Source organism: Mastigoproctus giganteus, chromosome 4 (assembly GCF_048544385.1).
Source record: "Mastigoproctus giganteus isolate SK-2022 chromosome 4, ASM4854438v1, whole genome shotgun sequence".
Lineage (NCBI taxonomy): Eukaryota > Metazoa > Arthropoda > Arachnida > Uropygi > Thelyphonidae > Mastigoproctus > Mastigoproctus giganteus.
In genome coordinates this window covers 155006593-155019955 of record NC_143578.1, presented here as the reverse complement: position 1 = coordinate 155019955, position 13363 = coordinate 155006593, and the positions used below count along the sequence as shown (strand labels likewise).

Sequence of the window (13363 nt, the reverse complement as noted above, 5' to 3'; positions counted from 1 at the left end):
CCGAATTGATCGACAAGGCTCTCATCATATACTCCCTCCTATCGTGTCTGGGCAGAATTGCAGACACTTTCAAGTTCAACCCTAATTCACGGCTTTTTTTCAACAGTGACCTGTACTTGCTAAGTAATTCCGCCGGTCTCCTACTCTTAATATCATTAGTGCCAACGTGTACAACTATATCACCTTTTGTGCCCTTAAAAGATGATATCCGCTCTACAACGTCATCAACCTTTGCCCCTGGCAGACATACCCTGGTCCTATTCCACCTATCCTTTTTACAAAGGATATTCAAATAGCTTTCTGCTATTTGAATTATACCTTCTCTGCTATTTATAAGTACACCATTGCTATTCTTCAGTTTCAGTATCATTTGTCTTTCTGTATTACTGCTCATGGCTGTTGATTTAAGGCCTTTGTTTTCCCTTAATGCTTGTTCTACTTTTCTTGTGTTAAATCTTCTTATGTCCTCTCTGAGTCTCTTTCTAATGGCTTTGCATAACTCAGTATACTCAGTTTTCTCCCTGTCAGTGTTTTTCTTGCTCTTCATTTGTCGTCTTTGGTTCATCATGACAAGTGTTTCTTGACTAATTTTTTCTTCTTTGGATTTCTGTTTCCCTATAGGTTTCTTGGGCTTTATCACTTTCAGAAAGTTGTAATATTCCTCGTCGATATCTTGGTCCTGAGCAGTCTGCAGAAGCTCAAACTTGTTCTTAAGTTCCAGTACATACTGCTTTTTTACCTCTTCTGTTATCTCAAAGACTTTGTATTATTTATTCGGATCAGTTTTTTCCTTTCCTACATCTATATCAAGTGTACATCTTACCATTCTGTGATCACTTCCAACATTTCCCTTATTCAGGACGGTAACATTATGTCCCTTTCAGAAGATATATTCACTAACAGAAGATATATTCACAGAAGATATATTCATGATATATCTTCTGTTAGTGAGGATGAAGTTGATTTCATTAGTTGTTAATCCACTTTCTGTTCACCCTTTTCTTGAAAAAAGTGTTCATTACTGACAATCCTTGAGATTCTACAAATTCCACAAGTGTTTCACCTCTATCATTTCTTTCACCAATTCCAAAATTTCTTATAGTTCCCCTCTCTGCACTGTTTTGTCGTTTTCCAACCTTAGCATTGCAGTCCCCCATAATAATAGTGTAGTGGGTTTTCTGCTCATTTAGAAGCCTCTCAATTTTAGTATACATTTCTTCAACCTCTTCATCATCATGGCTCGATGTTAGTGCATAAGTCATTATAACCTTTAGCTTGTACCTCTTAGAAATTTTAAGTATTAGACAGTATGCTACTCCAAATGGATCTAGGTAGGTTGGGCAAATGGGCTGAGAAGTGGCAACTGAAGTTTAACATTGACAAATGCAAAGTATTGCGTATGGGTAGCAATAATCATAGAGAAATGTACCAACTGTGTCGTACTACACTAAGGGAAGTGGAAAGTGCAAAAGACTTGGGGGTAATTGTGCAGTAAAATATGAAGTTCGCTGAGCAGTGCAGATGGGCTGCCATGGCTTGTTTGTTTGTTTGTTATTTGGTTTTTAGGAGCATTAGCAACTAAGGCCATATTGCTCCGGGATATGCGGTGGTCATTCCTTGACCTTTCCGCATACTCCGTATTTGGTGGCGACGGGCTCGAACCCCGGTCTAATCAAGAAGCATGTGCTACGCACTGCTGCTCCTTCCCACCTGGCTACGGAGGCATTCCGCTGCCATGGCAGGTCATGGAGTCTTGTCAATCATAAATAGAAATTTTCTAGCAGGGACAGGGAGTAATTATTCTGTTATACAAGGCAATGATCAGGCCACATCTAGAGTACTGTGTACAGATCTCTAAGCCTCATTTTAGGAAGGATGTAGAGTTGCTAGAATGCGTACAAAGAAGAGCAACAAGATTGGTGAGGGGAACAAAGGGCTGCTCTTTCCAAGAAAGGATTAAGTTCTGCAAATTGCAGTGCCTGTTGAGTAGGCACCTACAAGGTGATCTGATTGAGGTGTATAATGCCTTGAATGGGTTGAGCAAACTGAATGCTGATGGGATTCTTCCTCTTGCTCAGATTAAGGACCTGAGGGGGCACAGATTCAAATTGAGGAAAGACAGTTGTGGGATAGATGTGCGGAAATTTGCCTTTAGCCAGCGGGTAGTTGATTTAGTGGAACAGACTTCCATCTGTTGTTGTGGAAGTTGATAGCCTAAATAAATTTAAGGCTTAGCTGGACAGGCATTTGGAACAAATGAAAGGGTGAAATGGGAGAGCTTTTTTATTTGGCTGATGCTGCATAAGCTTGCTTTCTTGCATCGTATGCCTCTACTAATGCTAATGCTGGCTATCTCACCTTTTATTTTATTTGTTTAATGCTTTTGTATTAATCATTTTACTTTACAGTTCCCTCACCTCAAATTAGCCTTGCATTTCACCCTATAATTTTCTTAATTCATCAGAACATATAGGATATTCACATTCTTTCTCTCTTTTTACTTCTTATTTCATCTGCAATGAGGATAGCAGAAATAAGAAATACTTCTTATTTCTGTTATCAAACTTCATCAGACTTATCAATTCCTATATAGATATATATCTATATATATATATATATTTTTTTGTAATATAAATGTATATATATATATATATATATATATATACACATTTATATTAAAATAAAATAAAAAATAATACAAATACTACTTAATGCTATAGATCCGATGATGATTTTAACTTCTTCATCAATGGTCAGCAGTCAAAACTAAAGGAAATACAGCAAGAAGTAAGGCCTCTGTTTCTGATCTGAAATATACGTAGCAAGAGGCAAATAAAAGTGAGCTGATGTATATTTCATAGCCAGCCCGACAGAGATCGAAACGGAAAGAAATAAAAATCAGATTAAATCTACAATAAAAAGTAAAAATAAAATAAAATTAATTAAAATAACTAAATAAAATAAAATTAAAATAGCAAGCAACACAAGAGGAATTTAAACAAAAGTAATATAAATCGAAGATGAAAGGATATAGACAAAGATGAACTTGCCGTGATGCCAAGCAGGAGCTGGTGATATGGACTGAGGGGAGTAAACATCATCCTGGCTGTATCGGTGAACCAGAGAAGTTAGCAAATTAATTCTGTGCATATTTATAACATGTTAAAGTAACCCCAAGTGTGGGAGGGGAGAAGGTGTAAATAGGTTAAAGTTAATATTACTTGTGTGATGGGGAGGTCGGAAATTAAACAAATGAAGCATATCAACCCAGGATAAGGGAGAAATACAAAATTTATAAAGTAGCATAAAAAGACTAAACTTTGTTGGAGACAAAAAAGCAAGAGATACCACAAAAATAGCATCTCAGATATTGCTTTCGGTCAACCTAATTGCTCATGAGAAATAAAAAACATATGTTGTAAGAACAGTAAAAAAGCAATTGGAAGAAGGGGAATACAGTGGTGCTCGGACAGTCTTGGGTTGCGAAACCCATACCAATGGTAGGAACAAGACATAGGACTGGGAGTGTGCTTCATGTTTTTAAGTCAGTAATGTTATTATAATATAATAAATATATGAAATATATTAAAGTAGGCAGCAAAGGAAGTAAGCAAACAATTAGCCATAATTATGAGAGCTTCCTAGGACTCAGGGGAGGTACCCATAGACTGGAGATGTGCAATTGTGACCCCAATTCACAAAGGAGGATCAAAGGCTGACACAAGTAATTATAGACCTGTGAGTTTAACTTCTGTTCCAGGAAAATTAATGGAGGCACTGGTTAAAGAAGCACTGCAGGATCATCTAGACAAGATTTCAGTTATAGCTCGGACACAGCATGGTTTTGTTAAGGGAAAGTCTTGCCTGACCAATTTGATTGGATACTATGATGCAGTCACAAAAGAACTGGATGCAGGGAATAACTTTGATATTATATACTTGGATCTTAGAAAGGCTTTTGATACTGTTGCACATGGAAGACTGCTGCACAAATTGGAGCAGTGTGGCATTGGAGGCAAATTGCTGCTATGGATAAAGGGGTGGTTGAGGGGGAGAAGACAGAGTGGTAATCAATGGACACTGCTCATCGTGGACTAATGTTATTAGTGGAGTCCCTCAGGGTTCAGTGTTGGGTCCATTATTGTTTTCTGTATTTATAAATAATATTGATGATGGTATATCAAGCTTAATGTCCAAGTTTGCAGATGATACAAAGGTTGGCAGGGTTGTTAAGGACACTACTGATGCTATGCTGCTGCAACAGGATCTGGAAAGGTTGAGCAGATGGGCTGAGAGGTGGCAAATGAAGTTTAACATTGAAAAATGTAAAGTACTACATATGAGAAACAGCAACCCCAGAGCAACGTATCAACTCTGTGGTACTACACTGACAGTGGTAGAGAATTGAAAAGGACCTGGTGGTAATTGTGCAGGCAGATATGAAGTTTTCTGAGCAGTGCAGACGGACTGCAAGAGTAGCTCATGGTGTCTTATCAATGATATACAGGAATTTTTCTAGCAGGAATAAGGAGGTGATTATTCCTTTGTATAAGGCAATGGTCAGGCCACACCTTGAGTACTGTATACAGGTCTGGAGGCCTCATTTCAAGAAGGATGTAGAGCTATCATATGCCTCTACTAATGCTAATGACTAAATAATCTAAAAAACGAAAATAACCATCAAAACATAATACCCCCCCACCCCGTAGGTAACCAATCAGTGGGCACAAGTTTTCTAGACCTTGAGATAACAAAGGGCCCCTCCATAGCCAGGTGGGCAGGAGCAGCAGTGCGTAGCACAAGCTTCTTGATTAGACCGGCGTTCGAACCCTTGACCACCAAATACAGATGATGCGGAGAGGTCAGGGAATGACCATGGAATGCTCCTAAAAACCAAATAACAACAATAACAACAGATAACAAAGAGGCTAGGGGTTATTGCTGGTTGGTATATTATATACAAGCCTGAATGTAAAATGATATCAACCTGCTATTATATTTGATGATATTAAGTGCTTTCTTAAAATTATGTTAAAGGAAGGCTGAAGGGAAATTATTGCCAAGAAGTTTATTATGGAATATTTTGATATTGTCTAACATCAGACTATTGTTGTTACATATGTGGTGGCTATCCTGATGCACTGAGAGAGTATTATATTTGAATGCACTTTTTTTTGAGATGTTGGAGTGCCAGTGGGTGAAACTGACCACATTAAAGTTGAAGGCATCTGTTTTGTTATACATATTAATAGCAGTATGTGAGTTATTGATGTTTATGTCCAGGTCTAAGTAATTAGCAGAAAGGTTATTGTTATTAGTTCTTTTCAGAGTGAGTTCTGGAGGATATGTTGGGTAGAAATGTTGGGTAGTTGTCCTGTTGGTCAAAGTCCTGTAGAAATGTTGGGTAGTTGATTACCAACAAGTCGTCTATGTACCTGTATCTGAGAGTAGGGTAGTTTCAGACCAGTATAGATATAGGTTAGCTATGACACAGCTAGCAGGACTGTCAACAGGAGTACCTTTGGTGCAGGTATAGTGTTGCCATCAAATATGTCGTTATTGGAAATACAGAGGTTGATTAGATTGTTCCAATATTCAGGATTGCAATTTATAATGTGTTTATAATTATTGTATATTTTATTCGATTGATTTTAAGTTGGTTAGAACTATGCTTGTAAAAAGTCTATTAAAGTCAAATGTTTGAATGTATGTAATGCCATTATTCAGTGCATTTATTACAGGTGTATTGTTATTAATAATTCTGTATTCTGGTAGGATATCCATAATAGGTTTGCATTGTTGTTCTAAAGCTTTGCCAGGCTTATAAGCATAACTGTACATATATATATATATATATATATCATGGGTCCATGTCAGTTCAGTGCTTGACAATTCAATGCATGACAGTCTGCTGTATGTGGCAATTCAGTGTATCGCACAGAGATCAGAAATTAACAAAATCAATGAAATAAAAGGTTTAGGAAACAAGAAAAAGTTTGGTGACTTAGAAAGGGGTATGCAGAAATCTATAAAAAAGGAAATAATAATACTGTATACCAAGTCAGGAGTGTCAAGAACTGCTGTGGGGCTTGTGAAAATGCCTCACTGAGTCAGAGTGCTTCTCCCTGTAGGGGACTCAGACTCCATCTGAAGCTTACTCACTTACCATTAACTCATCCATGGTACTAGCCTACTACTAACTTCTTTCAATAAAAACTGTAGCTAACCAAATATCAGAAGATGCACATTATCTAGCCAGCCAGCATCCATTAATGATGTCTACTTTTGCTCTTTGGAACAACCTTCCCCCCACCACCCATGTGTTGTTACTAAAAATGCAACTTACAGAAGTGAAAGTAAAATTGCGAACAAGGTTCTCTTGTATCTCAATTTTCAGCCTGTCCATGGCACTTCTTTAAATAGGATCTCCTAAAAAAATAAAAAAGAATGTGCATTAAAAATGAAGATGAATAAGAAATATAAAATATCAAGAATAGTATTGTGATTGCCAAATTCACCATTAACAACATCAAATTTCACATACAGTGAAATGTCATTCACCAAATTGTCTTGTACACTGAAATGTCATGCACTCATGCACTGAATTGTCACAAACACCAAACGTTATGTACTGAACTGCCATACAACGAATTGTCTTGCAACAAATTGACGTGATCCCATAAACAACAATTGTCTGTGGTAATAAGCTGTAAAATTTCTGATGTGCTTCATCTGGCATAGATATATGTAAATTTGCCTTCTGCTAGTGAGTGGTTGATTTAGATTGAATGAACATTCAGCTGGTGTTGTGGAAGTAGGTAGTTTGAATAAATTCAAGAAAGAACTAGACAAGCTGTTAGAGGTGATGATATGGGAAGCATTGTTTTTTTTTTTTTTTTTTTGTTGATGCTATATGAGCTTGCTATCTTGCATTATTTGCAACTAATAATACTAACAATCAAATAGTTATTGTAACTGTATTAATTCTGTGCAGTACCCGCACAGAATTTTTTCCCCTTTTTTTTTTTTTTTTAATTGTTCAAATTGATTTAATTCTAATTAGATTAATTTAATGATAGAAGAAGAGTAGAATCTTTCTGACCACATCAGAAAGTTTAATTATTTGATTTAATTTAGCATTTTCACATTATTTTTAACCATACAGTAATGCAGTTCAAGCATTCATATCATTCTAAGAAAATGTACAATAAAAAAAAAATGGTAAAATCAACTTCTGTTTCAGACAATTCATGTTTTATAACATATAATAATATATATGCAATACTTTCAGAATAAATTCAGGACCTGAAAACAGTGAAAAAAAATTATAAAAATATGTGTGGTTTTGAATGGTTATAGGATATGGCAGTTTGAATTTTCGAAAAGTCAGTATGGAGGTTTCAATAGTTAAAAAATAATAAAAATAAAAACAGAGAATAAACAAACTTGTTCCTGGTATGAATAAACATTTTACTATGTACATGGTAAAAAAATAATAAACATTTATTATGTTTATTATTTTTTACTGTTAATCTCTCGTGATTATTTTGCATAAAGAATAAGACTGTGCATAAGATTCACTAGTGAACATGTTAGTGCCTTTGCACCCTGTTTTGTTTGTAGTGAACAGCCGAAGTTGATAAATGGCATTGTTTTATTTGTATCTCATATTGTGAATACCTTCACAATGAGTTACCATGGTATTGCACTGCTTCGAATAAGTAATGCTTCACTAATGGAGAAGACTAATGTTACTTATTCTCAATGGATACCACCAACCAGATAGCACCGTTTCAAGACTCCTGAGGTTTTGAATGGTTACAGAATATGGCTGTTTCTAGGTGGTGGCAGCATCCACCAAGAATAGGTAACATTAGTCTTCTCCTTTGGTGAGGGTATTCACAATATGAGATACAATTAAAATGATGCCAATTATCTACTTCGGCAGTTCACTACAAACAAAACATAGTGCAAAGGCAGTAACCCATTCACTATTAAACTCCATAGCATTTTTTTTTTTTTTTTAATTCAAATGTCCATAGCTTATCTACTGCTCAGAATCAGATACATGTTTATATATTTTTCTTCATTGTTTTCAGGTTCTGAACCAATTTTGGAAGTATGATCCAACTGTTATTACTGTGTTTAATTTTTTCAAGATTTTAATAAAACTTCACTTGTTTATTTATCAAGAGTTTTCAATGGATGAGTCGAGTCCTCCAAGCTGTAGACAGCATCCATCAAGTCGGTATTTATTGTTTGGCTTTGGTACCACCAAATTATCTTCCTAAGGTAAATTTTACAAATTGGTGTAATTTAAATTAGACTGATTAAATTATTTAATTTAATTAAGTATTTTCACACTATTTTTTAACTATATTTATTTAGTATTATGATCCAAAGAAGTGATGTTCTATTTATTATAAGAATTAACCTTTTGTGAGTTAGTTATAGGATAGCATATAGGCAACTTGGACTGAGTTTTTTTTTTCGGTTTTGTAAAATTTGAAAAATGTATTCTTAAATGCTTTTACGTATGTAATTTCTTTCTTTCTTTTTTTTTTTTTTTTTTTTACGAAAACACCAAACACCTATAGTACTTAGTACCATGCATCGGTTGGAAGTTGAGAAAGCAAAAGAAGATATTTGTATATTAGAAGAATTTGTATACAGAAGTTCAAGATAGTTGACATCTATCTTGAACTTCTGTAGACCATAATTTTCAATAAATACGTATGAAGGTTGTTCCAGAAAACAGCAGTTGAATGAATAAACGAGGAAGACAAAAAGTTGATTCTGTGAGTTTAAAGTTGGACAGTAAATGGATGGATGTTGGCTGGTCTCGGCACATGTTCAGACTGTTTTGAAAGAGAGAGAAGGAATTGTAGAAGCCAGTTCAGAAGAACAGTGCCCATGGAAGTATCTGTAGTAAAGACATGCAGCAGAAACAGAATTTCTATGAAACAGAGAGTAGAGAGACTCTGTTAGAGATGAGTCATTAATTAACCTAACTTCCCTCTTCTGAATGGAATCTAGAAGCCTGAGAGAGAGAGGTTTTGGGGGCATCGCCCCAGATGTGGAAACAATATTCCATGGTAGGGGTAGGGTGGATTTGCGATTTGTACAGAGTGAACAGCTGTTTGGAAGAAAAGTAACAGTGAGAGCGAAAGAGAAAACCAAGTTTTTTAGATGCAGAGGAAGCAATATTTGTAATGTGCTTGTGCCAAGAGAGATTAGAAGTCAGGGTTATCCCCAAAATAGATATACATCTTGCCTAGAAATCGGAGTGTCACCGAGGATAAGTATAGGAGTAGAAGAATCCTTTTTGCGAGATATAAGACAGGACTGAGTTTTAGAAGGATTGAAATCAACTAAGTTGTCTTTGCCCACTGGAGAAATACCTGGAGATCGGCATTCAAGGAACTGGTAGCAGATATACGAGAAGTTGAAGTTGATTGATCAGTGCGAAGTTTCTCAAACTGGAAAGTAGAATGCAATGTGTTATCATCAGCAAAACTGATGATAGCACATTGATTTCCAGTCAATAGAAGAAGGTCATTAAAATACAAGAGGAAAAGAGTGGGAGGAAGAACTGAACCTTGGGAGACACCATCATTAGTGGAGAATTTAGAAGACAGAGAAGAAGAAAACAAATCTTCCAGGTCATCCCATTTTGCATTCTTGTAATGCCAAACAACACAAGGTTGGGAATAGCCATGAGATAAAGGCTCCATTGGAGAAGAGACAGTCATCAAGTTGTGATCTGAGGTGCTTAAAGGACCACTCACTTCGACCGTGTACTTAGAAGGGTTGTTTATGAAAAAAAGATCAAGCATGTTGGCTGTATAGTTAGGATTGTCCAGTATTCTGGTAAGTAAAGGAACAAGCTGTGTGAGGTCCTTAGTAATTGCAAAAGCCTCAGCATTTTGACCAGCTGGGTCTGTGTGACTAGAAAACAGAAACCAGCTGGAGTTGTGAACATTAAAATTACCAATGAAAATTACCTCACTGTTAGGAAAGTTGGACTTGAGAAAGTCATGTTGCAAAGAGAGGAAGTCAAAGAGTTCTAAGTGATTAGTAGAGTTGGGAGAATGGTAGAGACAATAAATGAATTTTATAGAATGAGGTACAGATTTTAAGCCAGAGAAGATCGAAAAGAAGAGATTCCAAATTACCAAGTTTCTGATAATGAATATTGGAAAGGACATATGCACAACTACCACCTTTGAGGTGAAAGGAATCACACAGCGGGGGGGGGGGGGGGGGGGAACCCTTCCCATTTCACCCAAACATTGACCAAATAGGTGAAATAGGAATGTTTCTTTTTTTTTTTTTTTTTTTTTTTGTCTGATTTCCTATCAGCTTGCTTTCTGGAATCATATGCCTGAACTAATGCTAATGCGGGCAACTTGAGAGAGAAGTGGTTGAATCAACCAATAACTGAGATTCTGTCAGAAAAAGGACATGGGTTTTGGCAGACTGTAAGTGGAAATGGACATCATTCAGATTAGAACTGAGACCACATATATTTGTGAAATGATATTAAATGTTTGAGAAATTTAGATTTTTTTCGCAGATAAGTTTTCTCTATTAGTTTGACAATTTTTGTTGTATTCAATAGTAAGAAAAAGTGGGGGGGGGGAGCCATGCTGTATAAAGCAATGAAATTTTTGAATATGACGTACACATGGTAAGAATATACCCAGATACTTGACATAACGTGGCCTTGACAATGTCCCCCACATACATACTACTCGGACTCCCTCCAGTCACTATCTGGCAGAGTAGAAGCAGCAAGATTACACACTAGCTGATCCGGAAGCCTCTTGGAGAGTTACCGATAGGTTTGGTCCATGTAATAACTAGCGGCCGGCCTGTGACCACTGTTTTAGTGCTTTACCCTCGAAATGTAAATAAGTTTGGATCTCACCATGGTGTTCATAATAACCTCAAAGGACATCAGTCATACTGCATGATGGAAGAGATGGGAGAGTGTTGACTGGAACTTTTCTCTGGAGACTAAACATGGGTTCCACCACTTCAAGCCTCCAATAAGCAAAGTGGTGGTATTGCACAGATTGATGAGAATCATCTACCACCTAGTATTGCCTGGTAACACAGAGGGTGGCATTCCTCTGTGCGGTGTGAACCACACCTCAACCCCCTGCTTACATTGGTTCACACCTGGGTGGTCACCTACAGTGAGCTTGTGCATGGAAATCCTGAAAATTTTAAATTTTTTCTTATTTTGACTTTAGCCAAATATGTCAAAATAAAAGCAAACTTAAATTTTCATTTAAAAAAAAAGAAGTAATTAAGAAAACAGTCTGCTGCATATATAATCAGTTGAATAGAATGTTTCTTATTGACGTTTATTTATTTATTTTTATTTTTTTTTTTGTGCAAAGTAAAACAATTTAAAGCAATTTAATAAACTTGCCTTCCAGTATCTGGGAGGCAAGTTAATTAAGGGTAGTAAAATAATATTTCACAGCTCTAAACCTGAAAATGATATCTAAATGCTATAAAAATACATATCTAAGCTTACCTTGAACGTGTGGATAAGGTCTTACAGAAATAGATGCCTCGTACCTGTCTGACTGTCTTTAGGACTATAGTGGCCACTTTAGCTCTTCTGAGTTGATTGGTGTAGGTTAGTGAACTATCCTAGGTGGTGACTTCCTGTTTAATGTGTGGTCTTCTTGGGGAATAGTTACTGGTTTGGGTAGCCAGTCTTCATGGGTGATGGGAATAAAGTTTAGTGGCCCTCTCTTGAAGAGAGCTAAATGAGGGGAAAATGTGCACTTTGCTTTGTTTCACTTGAAGCACATGGAGGAACTGGCTTGTATCCACTAAACCACAAACTTTTTTGTGTTTCATTTTGTGTGTGTACTACTAGTATGCTGGGGATTTTTAGGTTTTGTACTGACTCTCCTTATCTGAATACAGGCACTACAAGTTAGCTTATATATTCATATTTTGTACAGGGCTCACTTACCTGCTATCCCTTAACAACCTTTAAGTCAGAATCTTCTGAATTTTATTTAAGCAGGTTTAAAAAGTTAGTGGATCATACCAGAAAGTATATGGACTTAAGGGGGACTATGTTGAAAAATAAATGGGTTTTCACAACTTTCTAGCATTGCTTCTATAAGAGGCTAAGACACTTTTCAACCTCCCCTCATACATTGGAATCCAATTACTACAAAATACATGTTTGATCCACTCTAGTGCCCTCTCTTGAAGAGAGCTAAATGAGCTCTCTTCAAGATTTTCAATATACATTTATTATGCTTAACACATGATTTTCAATATACATTTATTATGCTTAACACAAAATACCTTTAACACAAAAATTTGTTTACTTCTAATAAAATTTAATATACGTAAAAATTTTCACTTTAATAAAAAATGGTATTTTAGATTGTTTTTGCATCCTCCGTATCTTTCAAATGTCCAAAACCCCAATTGTGTTAAGATTTTCCATTAATCCAAAACTGGAAAATCTCAAACATACTTCCACTTTCTTTCTCACCCTTCCCCACTCCTCCTATGCTTGCTGGCAATGGTTGTAGCTGTTAGTAGTAGTGCAAGTTGCCAACTAAATTATCTCATAATAACATGCTATTTATAATACTATACAGTACACAAATAAAAATCTCTTTCCTCTGCGATATTCATTTATTCGAATCTTTGTTTCTGCACAATCATTTTGCATTAAAATTTTAAGTTAAAATGTTGCCTGCACAGAGCACGTATTTATCTGTCACTTCATTCTGATACAGGTATTACAGTTATAATTTTTAAATTATTTGTTTTCATTCATCTTTCAAGCCTACAAGCTCATGTTAACAATGACAAGTAAAATATGTAAACAGAAAGTGTTATTGCTCAAAACGAAAATGTATCTTCTACAAGCTGTAGATTCCAGCTTTGCACTGAAAACAAGTGGCAACCATATTGCTTACAGTATGGCAATACCATACTGTAAGCAGTATGGTATTGCCATAATTTATAAAAAAATCATGAAAAAATAACTTCCATATTTGAGCGTAGAAAGTTACACCAGATTGTAAGCATTTATGTATAGCAAGCAGTGTTGCTCATTTGGTTCAAACAAGCAAGGGCTCAGAATGCTCCAGTTTCTGGCCCTCTTTTGATGGAAAAGAAGTTAGATTTCTTAAGTGATGAACTGAGTTCATTATTTAAGAAATCTAACCCCTAATCAAGGATTGCAGGAATGTAGGTTCAGGAAGAGGAATAACATCTTTTTTAAGAATGATTGTGATGAATCATGGGTGGTTTTTAATGACATAACATCACAGTATCAGATTGGATGGATAATGTCTACTTTGCCTTCACA

The 13363-nt window shown here is 36.0% G+C and overlaps 1 protein-coding gene across 2 annotated transcripts in view; it reads left to right on the top strand.

Annotated features, from left to right (window-relative positions):
• LOC150087127 (disco-interacting protein 2-like) overlaps positions 1-13363 on the top strand; it is a 1128863-nt gene that overhangs the window by 676190 nt on the left and 439310 nt on the right. For both annotated transcript variants that reach the window (XM_090372979.1, XM_090372978.1), the window contains exon 27: positions 8194-8292. In XM_090372979.1, coding sequence (XP_090229105.1) covers positions 8194-8292 — 99 coding nt within the window. The remainder of the gene's footprint in view (positions 1-8193; positions 8293-13363) is intronic.